The sequence below is a fragment of the Psittacula echo genome (genome assembly GCF_963264785.1).
Source record: "Psittacula echo genome assembly, chromosome: 11".
NCBI lineage: Eukaryota > Metazoa > Chordata > Aves > Psittaciformes > Psittacidae > Psittacula > Psittacula echo.
In genome coordinates this window covers 3941488-3961534 of record NC_137746.1, presented here as the reverse complement: position 1 = coordinate 3961534, position 20047 = coordinate 3941488, and the positions used below count along the sequence as shown (strand labels likewise).

Below are 20047 nucleotides of genomic sequence, written 5' to 3'. Positions count from 1 at the left end.
GAAACTGTTGCTCTGGTGCTTTCAGAAAATGAGCTCAACTAAAAGTGACTGATAGCACCTAAAAGGAATCAAGCCTCCAGTATCAAGGAATAGTCCCCAGTGACCTAAGAATTATCATTAAGTTGGTCAGAACCTCAAGCCTTTTCCACGTATGAAGTCTCCTGCACTATTTTGGTTGCTTATTCTTCTAAATATTTGTGTCATACTTTAGATACAAAAGCCATAAGCCAGAGCTAAATTACTGTTGGTTATTGTCCTGCTTTGAGCACATTCATCCTAGCTCAGTTGGTTTCAGAGGAACATTTCCTCCATTTCTAACATTGCATGAACATTGACCTAAAGCATCTGTGGTAGATCATATACAGTTGATCTTATTATATATCAATATCTTCCTATACCCAGGAAAGGTGAGCATCCTTTCTGGATCACAGCAACTTGTTGCTCACCTATAATAGCTACTAAACTAATTACAGAACAGAAGCATTTGTCAGCATCATGCTGACTTTCAGATTAGCACTTTTCAGACTATTCTTTTCAGCAGGCATTATACATCTATATGTGAGATGAACATTTAACTGCTAATTCAAAAGTAAGATTGCTCCAGTTGTGGGAGGCAGAGACACGCTCAGATAAATGGCTTTGGTTATTGGATGTGACATGATAATAGACAGATCACGCTTGCTGAATTGAGGTTGCATTATGGTAGTATAGTAATGGTTTTCTTAAGAGGCAATACATTTCAGGTACAAGTTTTTATCCAGCTGAGAGAGATTTAGGCTTATGTATGCCACCAAACTTTGAGATCTGTTTTCATTTTAAGAAATGAAATAAATATAGCATAGATAGTTATAATATAGATCATTATAATATAAATATCTAATAATAATAGATATCAACCCCATAATAGAGTGGTGAGACGGAGAGCGAATTACTATACATATTTAATAAGCCAATTCTTGGACAGATTCAGTAAATTTCAAGTCTTTTTTTCAAAGCTAATGCAATGACTCAGAGGCGTGAGGTCACACGTGGCCCTCCAAGTGTGAAAGGCAGGAGCACCAAGTGACTTCCCACCCCCAGCACCTGAACCCCTAAACCCCATCACTTGGCCTGCCTCAAATGACACAGAAATTACTGTGTTTGCCACTTTAATTGCCCTGAAAGTTTAGTTGGCATGGTAGGAGTCATGAAGGGACTACAGTTGTGCCTGCCATCCCTGCTCCCTGCCTCCACCATTAGCATCAACATTCAGATGGTCACTTTTGTATTCTCCAGCTCAGCAAGCGTCCAATGAGCCAGAGAAATAAAGATGTTTACTTAGATTAGTATAGAGCTCCTGATTTATTTTGTATTGGTTCTTTCCCATGAACAGCAAGAAGAATCCTAGACAAGGCAATTTTAGGTATTTCAGAATGGTCTGAGAAAATACGAAGAGTTAATTGTTATGGGTTTTTTTTTTCATTAAGTTAGTACCCAGAATGCATATTTGCATTCACATCTGAAATTGTAATAAATATTTGAAGTTTAAAAAAGTCTATTTCTACCATCAGCTTCTTAATTCACATTTTTGTATTAGAACTCTAAGCGCCTACTGTAGGTCTTCTTTGATGAAAATATTCAGAGAACCATTTATATTGAAAATTGTTATTTAATATCCATGATTTTACTTTTACAGCTGCTGATGCAGTCTGCATTTTATCACACTTATTTCCAGAGTCTGGGAAATGTGCCTTTTATGTATTTAAATCAGCTATGACTTTTTTGCTGCCTTCTTCCTTGTGCCCTTCTGAACGTTTTAGGGATGCAGTTTGATGCTATGTATGCAGTTTAAATTTTAAGTCCTAACTTTGCAACCAATACAGTATGCTCTTGACCTTGAATTCAGCAATCGGCTCCCCAGTAGGTTCACACTTGTTTGGAGGTGGAGGCTGCAAACCTTTTGCATGTTCAGTGTACGTCATGTCTGCACCACAGGGAGCAGCCATCAAACTTGTGGTAGCTTTTAGCCCCAAATGTTGCTGCTTGTGCTTCTGGTTTTGGAGGTCAAATCCCTGCTTGAAAATCCCGAGTCCAGGGGCAACTTGCCCTTGAGCTGGATGTTAACAGACTTGTTCACTGATCATGCTCTGCTGGTGCAGGAAAACCTTGTATGCACATCAGGGATAAAAAGGGGACTGAAGCCTTCTTATCTCCTCTAGACCTGCAACTGGTACCTACACCAGGTTATTGTCCAGGACCTAAATGATCCTTTGTTCTTCCCATTGGAGTTCCCTGTTACCTCACCCGTTTGCCACTCTAAAAAAGGCAGTTCTCTGTTGAAAGGACGGGTTTATTGATGACTATCTTTTTTTCCTCATTTCCAACATTTGAGATGAATCTTGGAAAGTCATTCAAGAAAGCATCAAAAGTTCCAGACTTCGCTTGTCTGTCTTTTTGCTTCCTTTTTTTTTTTTTGTAAGGCATGCTACTAACACATATGAGATGCTGGCAAGAAATCATATTTGAGGCTGTAGCGTAATTGAAGGGCTTTATCTAGAAGGTTATTGAAGAATTAAGGAACTCTGTACGTATTTCGTAGCAAGGAGAAAGCTGCAATTACAGTAGTTGACAAAGTGGTCTTTAAAAATGCTGTGTTACTCTAATTCTTTCTGAAAGAACTTAATAATCACTGTACCCCAGGATTCTAGGAAAGCCACACTCAAATGTTCTCTGCTCAAGATTCCCAGAGCAATTTCTTCCTTCAGATTAGCTGTCTTGATTCAAAATTCCTCAAAAATTATTACAATGGGAACAATTTGTCAAGGGCAAAAGAAATAATTTGCAAACATTTGAGCATTTACTGAGCCCTGGATTCTTTCCAAGAAATGGACTTTTAGCCCATGTCACCGGGATTGATGCAAATTAACCTTCGTCTCCCCTGATGTTATTTAGCTGTGTTTCACGCTTCCGTTCTCCACTCAAGAACTGATTTCTTTCTCCTCCAGTTGTGCAGAGCCTTGGGCAAAGGGAGGAGAGAGGTTGGGTGCATGAAGAGCCACAGAGCACCCTGCTGATGCTGTAGCAAGCCTGTTCAGGTGGTTTCTTTGGATGTTGTAGGAGAGGGCTGGGGAACTGTCACAGTGTGATCGCAAATGTTGTGGAGGAGTCCAGCAGCTATAATGGAAATGGCAAAATTAAAAGCAGTATTAAGGTGAAACAGGACTTATGTTTTATATATATTTATATATATATATATTTATATTTATATATTTATATATATACTGGTGGATTATAGCCAAAAATAGCTTGAATTGCTAAAATTGGAGTTCTGGTCCCAAGGAAAGAAAATAAAACTAATCTTGAGCTTCTTGAGCTATGAATACTCTCATCTGTTCTTCATGCAGGCTTACAACACCTAAGTGAGAGCTTACTTCATGTTCTTGGGTGAAAATTGCAGAATAATGTTTTTTTCTTGTCTTGAAACAGTTGAACAGCTTTGTTTTCAATCAGACAGGGAAATATATGGGTAATACAGGCATTTCCTTCGTGTAAGCTCATTTCTAATTAAGCCAGTATGTGATTTGTACCTGTGAGAGGCATAGGTACAGAGGCTGGGACAACTCTGACTGAAAAAATACACCTTTTTACTCATGTATATCAGCTTTACAGAGCCCTTTGTGTTTTCTATGCTCATTTTTGTCTGTACCACTATGCTCTTTTCTTATTACCCTTTAATGTTGGCAGGGGGCTTATATGTCAATAGCTCTAAAGCTGTTGCTTCTCTGTAGGAGGTGACATTCATTCTCCTTCTTTCCCAATGTCAGCATTATTGGGGCTGTATTCTTTTAATTGCAAACCTTGTATGCCCACCACTGTTTCCTCAGCATCTCAGTTCATAGCCATCACGAAGCTGGGGCACCTTTCTCTTTCACGAGTTTTAATTTGCTTACAATTAAGACACACAAATTTGGTTTGGAAAAGAAAAGAAAAATTAATAAGAATTAAACAGAACACCAGATGGCTGAGTAAATCCTATTTAATTGAGAGCTGGAACAGGAACTTTTCTCATAACTGTATTATTAATAATTAACATATGGAGGATGCTTCAAACAGAATAGTCACGGCTGCATTAGATTATAGTTTTTCACTGCATTGGTCATGCGACTCAGATTCTTAAGGGTATAAAAAGTCTCAGTTCTTGCCAACTGCTGCAACAACCTGTGGTCCCCATTGATTTGCTCAGAGGATGTGGTTTTACCCAGCACGATATCCTGCTTTCCAGGGTCTTTCTCACCACTGGATGTGACCCCATTTGCAGCATTTCCACCCCTCATGGGAGCTAGGGAAGGTTAATGCCTGAATGGGCAAAAGAACCAGCCCTGCTGCTGCTGAAGAGACAGCTCTGCCCCTCAAAATGTGCAGGGACACTGCTCATAAAGGCTGAGGCAGAGCTCAGCTAGTACGTCCTTAGGAAGGTGAGCTGGAAAAGCTTGGTGTTTGCAAGAGAAGCACAAGAAAATAAGCTGGGGAACAGAGAGCAGGAGAAGCCCAGGAATGATCAGGAGTTCTGAAACACTTCCCTTTGGGAGAGCAAGGAGTGGATCTGCGCCATGGTGGGTGGCTATGCCTCTGCAAGCTCCGTGTCCTCTCAATTTGCAGTTATCCTGCAGATTCCTGCAGTGGTGTGCCCTGGGGAGGGATCACTGAAGGGGAAGGCAGAGAAGGCACACCTCCCACTGCCTCGCACACAGCCTGTGCATTGGCCTTAGCGTAAATGGCATGCTACATTTCAGTAACCCAAATGGAGTGTTTCAGCCCCACAGCTTTCAGAGCTCTCTAGGTCACGGAAAATCTCTCCTGTGGGTGTTTTGTCTTTTGAAGGAAAATCAGGAATTTCCCATGGGATAGATACTGATATTTCTGTACCCCAGTGACTGTAACATGCACAGATACGGCTTGAAGCAGAACATGGCTATGTTTTCCCCTCTGAATGTGAAACTTCGATGGAGAAGAAGTCAGGGGAAAAAGGCTTTCAGGAAGTTGTCTTTTTACTTTTGTTTCTGTAATTCCTGGTTAATCCTTTTCCACTCTTTAACTTCAGGAATATTTAACTGAGGTCTTATAGAGTCACTGATGGCTTGGACTGTGGTGGTGTGAAAAGCGTCTTTTGTTTCCATCACTGGAGAACTAGACAATAGTGAGCTAGTGTAATCTAATAGCTATGTGAGCAGTGGAAACAGTGTGGTCATTTTGGACTCTTAAGCTTATCCATGTGATTTTTCTTCTTACATTTTTAATAGCATATTACAGACATACGATATTGGAAAAGGAAGGGGTTACTTCCCTTCCTCACAGAAAGTGTTTCTATGCCTCTGAGCATTTCATTAGCAAGGTTCCTTCCTCCCACTAAAATCTGTGGTTCTGATTATTTCCTTTTGCCCAGATGTTTTAATTTCTTTTCTTTCCCAAGATGAATCTCATTTTGTTATTTCCTGCCCATACATCCGTCCTCTCAAGGCTTAAATGAATCATTTCTCCACCCTGAGCAGTGTTTGCTTTATTCCCAATTTACTGTAATATGCAGTCTTAACTATATTCATTTGCAAAGTGCCACAAGGTCTCAGATGTCCCTCAAGACACTCTCAAGAGAGCACAGGAACACGTCAAATCCGTTGCATGGATGTCCATCAAAGATGAAAGGAATTAAAATTACCTTTATTAATAATAAATTTTTCTTAGAAAAGAGCAGTTAATCTGGTCTGCTCTAAACCTGACCTTAGTTGCCCCCGATTTTGCCTTCATCTATCTTCCCATAGGCAGTAGACCTGCTAACATGCATTTTGGATGGGAAGTCAAATGGGGATGGGTATAACCCCTCAAAAAAATAGTAAGATTCCGATTTTCAAGTTACTGAGGAAATCTTCCTAAGCGATGTTCAAATTCGCATGGATACTGACCTGGGATGTGGCTCTCCTATGTGGGATTCTTGCCACACACATGTAGATGTCTACATTTGAGTATGTTTTGGGGACTCTGTACCTCGCGCTGAGAGGAGTTTCATCCTGTGAGTGAGTCTTTCTCTCCAGCAGCTCTGCTGAGAGCAAAGCCATCTACACTGGAGGCATCTGAGTTTGAGCGCCAGCCCAGTTTCCTCACCACATAGCCCAGGGTAAGCAGTTTACTGACTCTCTTGGGGAGGAAGAGGCTAATGCATGTTAAATTGCTCCTTCTGTGCCCACTTGGTTGTATATTTTTGAGACACCAAAGGGAGCTGCTCGTTTGGTAGCTTTTTATTGTGGCATGTTTTCAGATGAATAATTAAATAATAAGGATTTTCAAGTGGTTTGGATTCTGCACAGAGATGAAAACCCTGGAATGTTAAGGGCTGCGACTTCCAATTCATTGGTTCATCTGGTTGTTTTTCAGGTAAATAATACAGTGATAAGATTTATTCATTCATGTAAAAAGAGGAGAAAACAGGCATTAGCAATAAATCTCTCCAGAAAACATGCATCCACTAGAACATGCAACTGAAGAGCCAAGCACCATATTTACAACCCTGTAACAGAATGCTTCGCACAAAAAAAGAGCCTCTATCCTTGTCTCAGCGAAATTGAATTCTAAAGAAACTTCAGGTTTAAGCTGAACCAATTAAAGAATTTGTTTAAACTCTACATTTCCTAGTTGGACCCCTCAAATATATCAAATATAAATGTAATACAAATGTATTTTGTATTACATGAATGACAAAAACATCCCTCTCCAGTCCTTCCACTGCTAGTAGGGTTATTAATTTTGTGTTTTCCCTCATCACTGGAGAGCATTTCTTTCAATGGGCAAATTGCATTTGGAGTGGTCTTGGCAGTTTTATTTACCCCATTATTTTTGCTTCCTATTAGATTAGTTTGGGTTTATTGGGTTTTATTTTGTGCCTATTTAACAATCTGGTGTCTGGTTGAATCTTGTTTCCATCCGCACTGCAGGACCACACCGTGTCCTTCTCAGAGCTGCACCACACGGGTGTTCTGAGGCAATTACACAAGCATTGTGATGCTGGGGTGACCTTCACTGCTTTGGTTCTGTCTTCTTGTCACCTTTTCAAAGTGAGATCTCAATCCTGTTAATGTACTCACTGATTTAGCTGAGAGCAAAAGATCTATCCCAAACATGCTTGCTTTTATAGAGCAGACTGAGTCACAGGGAAGAGATGCGGTTATAAACTAATGCTAAGGATTTAAATGTTCAAAATCAGAGTTAGGGATTAGATGATTAGGGCCAATCAGCAAGTGGATCCAGGTATTGGATTTCCATAAAGCTGGGAAGTATGCGAGTATCTTGGGATTTGATGCAAGCAGGTATTTCCTCACTGCCAAATGGCTCTAATAAGAGAGATGTTTTCATTCAGAAAGGTGCAGGTGAAAGGTCTTATGAAAGGCACATTTTTTTTATTAAAACCATAATAAATGTTTCTGGCTTTTTGCTTTAGAAGTAACTCAGAGAATGAGGTTGCGCAATTTGCTCTTTGTTGGGTTCTTTTTCCTGGTAATTCCAGCTCATCTGGGCTCTGCCTACAAATATAAACCTTTTCCCTTTGCTGCCAAGTTTATAAATGCTGATGTTAGACTCTAGATATTGGGTCTGAATATTCACCAAGACTGTCATAAAGCTCAGCGACAGGATGAGCAAGAACACCATGAATATTTGTGTGATGCCATTAGACAGTCAAATGAACCCCAGGGACAGAGGGAAAGCTGCAGAAATCCTCAGGGCAGGGATGTTTCCTTGCTTCATGTTCTCTCTGTGTGTCTGCAGCTGCAGTATCTCAGAGGACCTTTGCTCACGTATTTATTCGTATGCAGTGGTCAGATCCCATTGAAACGAGTCTTGATCAGTTGAATTTTCTTTGATCCAAGTTGAGCAGGGTTCCATGAAATTCCTTTTTGTGTATTGATGATGGAATTTGGACCTGCCGATTTACTCTCCCTTGTAAGGTTAGTCTGGTGCGGTGTTTTAAGAACTGGGCCTGTGGCTGCGGATAGAATTTAACTATAATTAGAGCAATATAGTTTTTTTGTGAAAAGGTCACAGCCTCACATCATGAGTCTTTGGATTGGAATTTTACCTCTTATTTTTAATGCATAAATAATAGCGTAAGTAGTTTTCTATTTCTTTCTACAGTTTTACTTGCTCCTCTTATGAGGCACAACAGCAAATGGTGAGCCAAGTTCTAGCTGTATTTACCATCTGGCAACCTCATTTGTCATAGTTTAATAGCACAAGCACTTGCAAAAGGCAGGGTTTTTTCTGCACTCCAGATCATGGAATAAATATATTATATTCCATCTGCTTCTGTAAAGGTGTCTCAGAATAGCTTCTTCAAAAGAAAAGGCTCTTTGTTCACTTGGAGGTTCACAGAGCAGCATACAAGGAGAAAATAGGCAAAGGCAGATGCATATGTTGGCCTTTTCCTGTACTCTGTATTTCCTAGGAAGCTTCAGTGATTTCCACTGAGCTCTGTTTCCTGCTCTGCATCGCATGAAATGACTGTGCAAGTAGGGAAGTCTTTTGCCAGATCAAAAACTGTTCCAGCACAGTTTCCTTTATTCTTTATTCAAGATTGGGTTTTTCTTTTTTTCACCCCCAAAAATAGCATGTTTCAGTTCAAAAAAGGTATTTTATTCAGTATAAATCCAGAGCCTTTACGTAGGCTTCAAGTCTTAAGAACGCTTGAAATATCAAAGGAATCTCTAAAAGTGAAGAGTGGTTTGAAAGCAATGAAATTAGGTTTTGTTTTAATATTTTCAGTACTGGGTGTTTCTGTCAGGTGCATGTGGGCATTTGTTTGTCCTTTAATTCATCTGATCCTCTTTGGTGCAATTGCAGTGTATTTTTTGCTCTTTGAGGAAGAGCAGTAATATCCTGCTTTGACCTTTCCCTGAGTTTCTTCCATCCCTGCTGATGCTTGCTGATACTCCCACAGCATCCTCTGCAAGCCACTGAAAAAGGATGATTTCATATCACACGCTGAAGAAGGTTTTGCTGGGAGAAGGATGATGCTGAACACACAAAAGCAGAGGCAGGCAATACTTTCATCTTTTCAGAGCACACAAGGTGTGTGGTTCAGATCTGACTTGGCTTTTGCAGTGCATGGTTCCCTGCAGGAGCACTGCTCCTGTATTGCCTGGTGACATCCCCAGTGACATGGGAAAAGCCATGTATGCAATCCACTTGGTGCTGTCCTCATTTCCCCTTGTAATTCAGAAGCACAAGGGGTAAGGATTGACTCAAGTGATTCGTTGGCGTTTTCACCAGGATCTCTGCTGTTTGAAGCATTCCACACTCAACCAGGGGTTCCTGTGAGGAGGTGCTGCAGCCTAAAACGTGTTAATCAATGGAGGCTTGCAGAAGTGATGAGCTACATCAAAACACAAATGTGTAATCGCGAGCCCAGAAAGGCTGTTCAAAGGGCATGAGCACATTTACACGATGGCAAAAAAATGTGGCTTGTCCTGTGCCTGCCAGTGTCTATTTATGCAGCTGCTTTTCTCTTGCTCTGATTAAACACACCGCTGCTCACCTGAATGACAGCTTTTGTTTGCTGTGGTTTGCCAGTGTTTGCCGTAAGGCTTACAGTGAAGGGACAAGCTAGAGAGGACAGGACAGGAGTATTTCTGTGAGAATAGGACGTTAAAGTCACAGGTTTGTGTTGGTTCTGATGTGCAGGTTTTGAAAGTGTTTTCAGTGGGTCACTGAGGAGTTCTTCCTTCCTGCCTCAGCCCCTGGCTATTTAGCGTTGGGTGCATTAGCAAAGCAAGATGATCCTGTCTGAGCGATTAATTCCTTTGCCTCGGTGGTAGATTTCTGCACTCATAAGGGAATTATTTCAGTAATAAAAGAGGTAGTGCAGGTTTTTTCTGCATGATTAATTCCAATCATCTGAAGCTGACTTCTGCCTTTTACCTGTCTATCCGTAAGTTCACTTATTTCTGCTAACATCATTTTCCTGTCCAAGATAGATATCTTCTTCTGTTCTTTTCTTTCCTGTGTGATGTGGAAGCATTGTCTGACTCTTGGGAATTTCCTGGGGTTTTGTCATCTTTGTAGATCATCTGTTAGGTGCCACAGGATAAGAGAGATGCCCTTCAGGTAGGTGCTGTGGGGTGTTTCAGGTAGGGGGTTTAAATAGTGCCTCACCACTGAGAGCTTAGGCAATTGCAGGTACCTAACACTGAACAGCAGTGGTGGCCAGGGTACTTGTCACAGACTCTTTCTGTGTCCAATATAATAGAAAATAAAAAATGAAAGTCTCTTTATTGCAGTGATTTCTATCAGAAGTAACTTTCTGTTTCTCTACAGCTACAGAGATATAAAGGTACTTTATTGTCTGTGTAGTGAAACTCATTTTTGAACAAGGATGCTGAGGAAAAATAATCCTCTCTCTGTCATGAGCTGTAAAGCTTTTCCATCATGCATATCCATGACAAGCTACGAGAAAGAGCTGTCATACATCAAATTAGATAGCAATGTGAAAGAGTTATCATTCAATGCGGTATCCACAGTGGTCTCTGTATTTCTATGTGTAAAGCAGTTCCTTTGGGCCCTTTCAATTCCCACTGAAGGCTTTGAGAGATTTTTTTCCATATTCAAGACAAGTATTCAACTCATTTAATCCCCCATAACACAGAACTGTGGCTTTTGGAGGTGTCATTACTTCCCTGTGTCTTTCAGTGGCTCTCAAAAATGCCCCTTTGACAGCTTCATTGTTTGAGCTGCCTGTTCAGATTGATGGGTGGGTTTATTTATTTAATTTTTTTAGCCTTTTTTAACTTAAAAAAAAAAAAAAAAAAAAAAAAAAAGTGAAATTTGCTGAAGGGAAGTACAATTCTCTTCCTAAATCAGAGACGTATGCACAGTATAAGGAAAAATCACTGCCATCTACTGGGGGCCTTGTGCCATGGGACCAGAAAAGCACCCACTGTGGTTTCTGAATGCAGCAGCACTGGAAAACCCTTTACTTGAGCTGCGCAGATCCTGATGCATTACCTTTACCAGCTTGGAGGGCTCTGGCCACGAGATAAAGCACTTGATGTTTTAAATGGCTCTTTTTGGACTCACACAACCCCTCCACTGTCAGTGCTTCCATTGTAATCGGTGATGTCTCTCCCTTCTGCACAGCCCCAGCAACAGGGGTCTTGTTGCAGAGCTTTCTGCCTTTCTCTTTTTCTGCGCTGCAGCACAGGAGGAGCCACAGTTTGTCCCTAAAAGCTTCCTAGCCTGGTTTGCCAGTACTACAGAAAGGAAAATAGCATTTAATGGGAAGTTTGAAAAAGCATAGCAGCATTTAGGCATCTGAAATGCAACACATCACCAGTTTTCATTACAACTTGAAGCATTCTGCCTTGAAGCTTTTGTGCCAAACTCTATTTTTTTCTGTGCCTATGACGCTAAGCAAAGTATTAGTGTAATCTTTAACTTGGTGTCAGTGCCCATTCCCAGAGAAGAGGAAAAGTTGAATGGCTCTGTAATGTCTTTGATGAGATCTAAGCTCAGTTTCTGAAACGTTAATAGAAGGCTGGCGTTGTCCAAGGGCTCACTCTCGTTAGCCCCACATGGAGTACTGCATCCAGCTCTGGAGCACCCAGCATAAGTGGATGTGGAGGCCACAAAAATGCTGCGAGGACTGGAGCATGTCTCCTGTGAAGACAAGTTGACAGAGCTGGGCTTGTGCAGCCTGGAGAAGAGAAGGCTCCTGAAGACCTTAGAGCAGCTCCAGTGCCTAAAGGGGCTACAAGAAACCTGAAGAGGGGCTTTGGACAAGAGCCTGTAGGGAGAGGACAAGGGGAATGGTTTTAACCTGCCAGAGGGGAGACTGAGATGAGCTCTTAGGCAGAAGCTCTTCCCTGTGAGGGTGCTGAGGCACTGGCACAGAGTGCCCAGAGAAGCTGTGGCTGCCCCATCCCTGGCAGTGTTCAAGGCCAGGTTGGACACAGGGGCTTGGAGCAAGCTGCTCCAGTGGAAGGTGTCCCTGCCCGTGGCAGGGGGCTGGGGATGGATGAGATTTAAGGTCCCTTCAACCCAAACCATTCTAGGATTCTGTGAATATCTGATGGAGCAAACATAATGAAAAACTGTACTGCTTGCTGTAAGCAAATAACAGATCAAAACTCATTCATGCTCTTATCTTTCTTATCCTGTTCTTATTTTTCTCTCATTTTTTGTAATAATTAGAGTAAGATGAACAGCATAAAGGCTCTATGGCATACTGCCAATCTCTATTGCCTTGAACAAGATAAATTGTTCCACTGAACTTAGTTTCATGGCAATTCCTGCTTACTTTTCCTATATTTGTATTTTCATTGTAGCTGTTTCCAGAGAGAGGGAAAAAACTGATGAATTCTCTGAAATGCCAACCAGAAAAAGTCTATGACTGTCTGATGGCCAAGGCCAACTGAATTTTTTTGTCTGAACCAATTCGCATGATGCAAAGAACAATTACAAGAGCAGGCGGAAGCCTGGCTGTTGCTTTGACCCTTCAACTCAGAAGTCTGCACATCTACCGGTGTCATTTTCCTTTCCATGTTGAATTCATCATATCTGAAACTAAACTTTACAAAGGGAATCAATTCTGTGCTTTGCTTCCTTCCACTTCATCTTTCTCTCCATTTGCCAGAAAGGTAATAAGCCCTAGCAACGATAGTGCAAACATGAACACTGGGCATTGGGAAATGCTTCCTTGCAAGACTGCTGTCATCACCTCAACCTTAAACTTAGATGCTCAGAAGGGTTGGGACTGATGATTTATAGAATATCTTTTTAGAAAGGTTTCTTCTTTTTTTGAAAGCAGTTTATAAGAAAGTGTATTAAAATGTTAACATTTCCAGGAAAGGTTCTGAAGACAAAAGAGGCTAAAAGCACCTATCAAATATCTTCACTCTGATAGATTTATTCAGTGGAAGGGGTAAAGTCTTACTTTCTATTTTGTTCATTTTGAGAAATGCAGACCCCAAAGCGTAATTCATCTGAAGAAGCACATTTTAAATAGCTGCTAATGTGCAGTTACAGAAGGAAATGTGCTATTCCATGGCAATCCTAATTACTGTGCAACTGTATTTCATTCTGCACTAGCAATGAACCGATCATTTAAACTCGCAGTAATGGTTTTGTTATTATGCAAACATCTAGAAAAGGGTCCATTAAATTCGCTGTTTGATCATCGGTTCATAGACAGTGAAGATGAAAGCACAGTTCGGGTGTTCTCTACTTTTCAGTCCAAATAAAACTACAGGCTACAGCTGAAATTCTCCTGCCTGGTTGCACCTTAAAGGGCTGAAGCTGGGCAATGGGGCAGCTGCCAGATGTGGTCTGTGGCCACCTTGCCAGACAGGGGCAACAGCAGCCACAAAGGGCCTTACTAACCTCTGCTTTTCCTTCTCTCTTCCTTTCTGCTCCCCCTTCATCCTCCCCCTCACCTCCAGAAATGCTTTTTGGAATAGTGGAGGGTTTTACATTTCCCTCCCAAGAACATTAATTCAGCCACACAACTCATAAATGAAACACTGGGTTCTGATAATGCAAGCAGCTGCATTAGCAACTTATTTATATTTTGCCCTTTCTTTCAGCTTTTTTGCCTTTTAATTATCTTCCTTTATGATTAAGGGCCGTCACGTCCTAAATTCAATCACCCTGAAGAGCAATATGAAATGAAGAAGTTTAATGTTTTATTATAAAACTCTTCCAGGGGATCCAGTGATTCTGTAATTTTACTATTAAGAAATTGCCCTTTTCAGTTGTCTGCTGCTCCCCTTTTCTTTTTCCTCTGAACAATAAACTGAAGAACATTCTCAGTTGCAGGATACAAAACATGTACTTTCTGTACCAGATCACCACAGCTTTTCTTTCTGCTTTTCAATTCATCATTTTGTCTGATCAGTAAAGAATGAGCTGTCATTTTTTGAAAGGAACACTGAGATAATGCATTCAAAGTAGGAGAATACCAGCCAGACCTCTTACAGTTTACAGGAGAAGGAGAACTGGGTGGAATGGTTCACTTTGGGTCCATATGCAGTGAATAGAACAATGTCATACTAGTGCTGTGTTGAACTACTATTTCAATGGCCTCTTTAGCAAGTTATCAAAGGTTTCTTTCAGCTTGACATCAAAGTGCCTCTCTGTTCCTCTTCTGAATCTCCATGTAGACTGCCTTACCTCAAGAAGTAATTTGCCCACAGAGGCACTTTATCAGTGCTGGTCACTGACGGATGCTGGGGTTTGGCCTGCTGTCTAACAAAACCCTGATCTAGAAAAGGCAAGAAGCAGGAGTCAAACACCTTCTGCCAAGTTCCTGGGGATTTTGGATGCCTGGTTTGCAGTTCTCTGCTTGTGAAGCCATAAGCTCTGTTGGACAGCAGACATGTCCTGTGTTGTTCCACTGGCAATTTGAGCAGGTTATTCACTGAAATCTCATCCTCTTCAGACAATGCTCCTGATGTTTCTGTTTCTCTTACAGTTTGTTGCTCATCCCAACTGCCAGCAGCAATTGCTCACCATGTGGTATGAAAACCTCTCAGGCTTACGGCAGCAATCTATAGCTGTGAAGTTCTTGGCCGTGTTTGGGGTCTCCATTGGCTTGCCCTTCCTTGCCATAGCCTACTGGATCGCTCCCTGCAGCAAGGTACAAACTCATTAAGGTGCATGGCTTTTATGGTATGAACGAAGTCACGTATTTTTCTGTAACATGATTGCGAAGTGATTTGTGCTATCCTCTAAGATTGCCCCAGAGGAAAGAAAGCTTGCAGTGTTGCTTGGTAAACACAAATGGAGCTATTAGACATGGTTTGAGGTTCATATTTACGTGTAAATAGGTGGCGTGAGGGGAGAAGTGGGTAAGATGGTGGGTGACAAGAAAAGAATAGGAGCAAGAAATGGATAGGAGATAACAGCATGGCAGTGAGATGAAAGAAGAATGGAAGAACCACCAAAATGGGAAATAACTAAAGAAGATTTTTATTGCCCTTTTAGCTAACTCTGATGTTTAAACTCTCATTCCTTTTTATGTACTTTTTTTTTTAAGGTTCCTGCCTTATTCAGAGCTTCTTTCTTCCTTTTCCTTCTTCTTTCTGATCTTGTATTTTTAGTTAGTGGAGCATTATTACGGCACACATGCCTGAAACTTTGTCAGGCCCCAGGGGACTGCTTAGCTCTGCAGAGAAGACCAGACTTAATCATACAATCTTTAGGATTTTGAGGGAAAAGATGATGAGACTTGGAAAACTGTCATGTACCTAAATAGGGCTGTACTACAGCTCACAGTATCAGGCAGAGCAGAAGAGTTTTGCCAAGACCTAGAGGTCAAAGAACCAGAGCCAACTATTAGCTTAGTTAAAAGCTTGAGTGGTCTGTGATATGAAATCCGTAGTAAGGTTTCCATCCTGAGAGAATCTGTTCTTCAGGATAAATACGTGTGTGTCTGAGTGATACTGCTCTTGCTATGGAAGGACGGGGAGGCAGGGTAGATAATTTTGCATTCAACAATAGCCAGCAACATCATCCATTACAAGGTGGAGGTCTTCAGCAGGAGGCTTATCAGAGGTGCTTAAATTTGATCAAAATGAACCCTGGCACTGGTAATGTATTCAGGCTTCAAAGCATCTTCTTCTATTTCCTTTAAAAGCCAGTGGGGAATCCTTTCTAAATTTATCAAGTCCAAGAAATTATAGATCCACGGATGGGTATTAAGGAAAGGCTGTAATTTGAAAAGATTTATGTTAGTGCAATCAGAAAACCCTTCTGCGAACAGTCTTGCAGAACATCTGAGATGATAAAACATGTTTAATGCCTGGTATCTTCCAGAATATCTTCAAGAAAAGTACATTCTGTTAGAGGAACTGAGTTTGCAACTGAGCTTGTAAGTCTTGTTCTGCACAGAGCTGTCTTTATTAAAACCAATTTTAGTGTCAGGGGTTCATCCACCTCTGGATGCACAAACTGTTGACAAGACCTGCAGAGTATCAGCCCATCCTATCCTGGAATATCTCTGCTGACTCATCCATCTCATGGAGACCATGCCAATGAAATGAACTGTTGTTTGATATGTCAGTGTCCAAAATGTGTTTCACTGGTGATCAAAATAGATAAGAGAGAGGGTGGAAAAATTGCACAGTCTGCTGCTCAAAAATATAATAGCAAGAGCAAGTGAGACTGGACTGTCCAGGACTTCAAGGGCTTCTTGCCTCTCTGGCCAGTTGAAGTGTACATTCAAATGTTATAACACTGGCAGTAGTTGCTTACACACAGCTCTCATTGCCTGGCTGTTCATGTAGCCATGCTGGGGATTTATGGACTGTATCTCTCGCTGTGACAGACTCAGTATTGTTTAAGCACCAAACTTGAACAGTTCACTGCACCTAAAGCTGTACCTCTGTCTTTCCACTCTGGGTATTTCCCTCCCCGGCTGAGCTACATAAAATTACTGCAATATTCTTTATGCTTTGCTGTGAGCATAATATTGATAATATTAATGTCTTTTTTCTTTATGATGTTTCTATCTTTATTTGTTCTTGTCTCTTGGAATAGAGATTAATTTGCATTTGGAAAACTTTGTTTCAATATCACGTTTTATATATTTTCATTTTGACGTTCATGTTTCACTATATTCCTATAACATAGATAGGATACTAAGCCATGAAACGGGCAGTTCTTTTAAGAATGAACCTGTGTATTCACAGTGTCAGTGTTTCTGTCTTAACAGTGACAGGCAGGCACTCCCCTCCAATCCCAATTTGATGGAAGATGATGTTTTGATTTTTAAAAGTAATTGAGAAATTGATACATCCAAGTAGTTACACTCCTTGAGTTTAACTGTAACATGTTGCTTGAAAAATACATCTTGTTGTCATAAAGCATTAGGCTGACTGGACGAATTGACGCTCCATTAATTTGTTACAGAATATTCTAGTCAACACATTCGCATCCTGTAGCTCTTAGCCAAAAATCAGATTTCTGAGAAGCTGTTGAAAAACATCAGCTCAAGAAAAAATTGTAAGCTTTCCACCGTAATACAGGGAATAAAATGCTGATGTAACACTGACTAAAGGCAGACTTTTGTTAAATCAGTAGAGAACTGAGTGAAATTACCCACAGAATTCATTTGGTTCTGTAATGTATATGATTATTTCTCTGATAACCAAAGCTATGCCACTTTAATCTCAGGTCTCTTTTTAAAGTTTCTGTAGACAGCAAAAAATTACGTATTTGGAGATAATTCATAGTTCAATAGACAGTACTGCTTCTTTTTTAGTGAATTCAGGGTAGAAATGAGTCCTGTACAGATTGCAAATGCACTTCCTGAAACCTTTGTTGGTAAAGCCCCATATACTTATAGTTATTCCACTTAGTCTTGCAATTTAAACTCTCTCAGACAAGAAAACATTTGAGATTATGACATAACAATTAGAACATTGTTCAAACACATCCCATCACCCCATCAGCTCTGTACTGGGAATGTAAGTTCCGCTACAAAGCATAAATCTACCCAACACCAGCTGTAAAAAGCTGCTGAGGACTCACATTACACCAAGCTTTATGGCAGAGGAGTGAAGCAACATCACAAGCGTTGGGATTGGTTTAACGCACTTCATTTATTCCTACATCTGCCATAATATTCCTAGAGAAAATTAAAGAAATTTGGGGTTTGCTTGAGTGTGATATCTACCTACTTAAACACATCCTTAGTGGCCTTAGAAAAAAGACAGCATGTTAATAAGGGGTTTTATTATCAAGTCAGTAGATATTAAGAAAATTTTAAGGTTATTATGTCATCAATGGAAATGAATCAACGAGTAATATAGTGCAAAAAAGTCCCATTTGCTTTGAGGTGGTTTTGGAAAGGGCACATACAGCATGGCACTTCCACTCTATTGTGGCATCAGTCCTTGTCCTCCTAAAAATGCTTCTACTCTGACAGCTTTCTGGAGTAACATTTTCTTGGATCACAGAAAATGTAAAATGAAAAAGTGTTTTTAAATTAATTAATAAAGAAAGCTTTTCAAGAAGAATGGGACCAATATTAACTATAGTGAAGGGATCTGCTGCTCTGATTCTTGGCTTAATGTCTTGAAATAAATCCTTGTGTTCTGGGGAGTGAATCTAGAGCTTTTGTAGTAATAACAAGAGGAGACTGTCATATCAAAGCATATTACAAACATTAAAGAATATTTAAACTGAAGGCTATTTCCTATGCATTGTTAGTGAACCAAGAATTCAGCATAAATAAAATATTCTAATATATAACAATGATGCAAGGATCCGAAGAAGACCCATCATTAGGATTTATATTGCCACACATGAGTACATTCATATAACATGTATACACACAAGCATGTCTTTTATGTAAATGTCCTGGTTTTTCATTTTCCACTTGCCATATGGCCAGGACAATTAGATATTATATTTGTTTATAAAGGAGCAAAGTAAGATACTGCCATGCATAGAAAATCATCCAAGGGACATAATTTAAACTGCCAATGTATAATGTCTAGTAATAGCAGGGAACAACGTGAACAAATCAAAGCCCCATTTAGTTCATAATCTGGAAATCATTTCCGAATCCTTTCCACCATGGTCAAAGGGTTCAAACCTCTATAGGAACGTCCTTTCAGGAGGTAAATAAGGGAAAACAGATCTTATGTTTTGTGTGTTTCATTGCAGCTGGGACGGACCCTCCGGAGTCCTTTCATGAAGTTTGTGGCACATGCAGTTTCTTTCACAATCTTCCTTGGACTGTTAGTAGTGAATGCATCAGATCGGTTTGAAGGAGTGAAAAATCTCCCCAACGAGACCATCACGGATCATCCAAAACAAATATTTAGAGTCAAAACAACTCAGTTCTCATGGACAGAATTGCTGATCATGAAGTGGGTATTGGGTAAGCAAAACCAACATCTCTATGAGTTCTCCAAGATCAAAGTCTTCTTTGATCTTGGTCACCGCTTTTGAAAATACTGAATGATGCTTAGCAAATTCTCGCTTTCCTGATTTTTCCATGTTGAATGCTATAGGTGTTGTTTCTTTGCCTCTTGGTTTAATCATTGCATCTTAAAGAAGGTAATACAGTCATAGAAACTCATAGCTTTGCTGTAAGACATTGCTCTATCAAAAGTGAGCAGAAAGAAATGTGTCCACTGGGATGTGGGTGACCACCGGACTCTTTTATTACCCTGCCCTGACATCAGTTTATATGAAGGATGAATGAACCTCAATGATCCTCATTGAACTGAAGAACCTCTGTTTCTTCATCTGCAAAATGGGTATTTATTTTCTTGTAAGCTGTTTATGTCCTTGTAATGAACTCTGAGATCTAGTGATGAAAACTGCTAGGTTTATGGGAGTTGGGTTTTATTAAATCTATTGTATGTATTGTTACTGGTGAGGGAACAGCACAGCATTCACATCTTTTAAAAGAAATTCAGTTATCCAGCAATTATAAAGTAGGGTTTCATATGGATGAACCCTTCAAGTGCAAAAGTATGTCACATGCACAGGTTAAACTTCCAGGGAGTTTTAGGCAAATGCAGGTATGTTACTTTTCCTATAGGCATAATTTATTCCTGGCAGGTTAGCTATCTGGAACCACTCATCTAAACAAGCTCAGAAGGATTTATTGGGAAATTGAGCCTACCAACTCTGCAGAATCTTGGTCTACCTCTTCTGTATCTATTTTTACTCACCACCATGATCTTGATTCTCTTCTTGGAGCAAATTCCACTGTTCCATAAATACTGATGGCATTAAACTCCCTTGAAAAATAGGATAAGGCTGCTCTATCTGATAGCTTCCTAGCCACCATTTCTTTGTTCCGTGTCCCTACAATAATCAGAACCCCATACAGGATATTAGGTTAGAAAATACTGAATAGATGCCAGACTGGATAGAGTACGTCTGTAAGATGCATTTTAAAAATGATAGTAAAACAGTCGGACCAAGATGATTGGATTTCAGACCAGGTATTCTTTTGTTATAGGCACTGGATATCTGTCTGCCTGGTAAGTTCCTGAGAGATGAAAAAGAAAAC

The 20047-nt window shown here is 40.3% G+C and overlaps 1 protein-coding gene across 2 annotated transcripts in view; it reads left to right on the top strand.

Annotated features, from left to right (window-relative positions):
* Positions 1-20047, top strand: part of TRPC7 (transient receptor potential cation channel subfamily C member 7) — a gene marked incomplete at both ends in the record, with an annotated part of 66742 nt that overhangs the window by 23983 nt on the left and 22712 nt on the right. For both annotated transcript variants that reach the window (XM_080627252.1, XM_080627251.1), the window contains 2 exons: positions 14486-14650; positions 18685-18901. In XM_080627252.1, coding sequence (XP_080483378.1) covers positions 14486-14650; positions 18685-18901 — 382 coding nt within the window. The remainder of the gene's footprint in view (positions 1-14485; positions 14651-18684; positions 18902-20047) is intronic.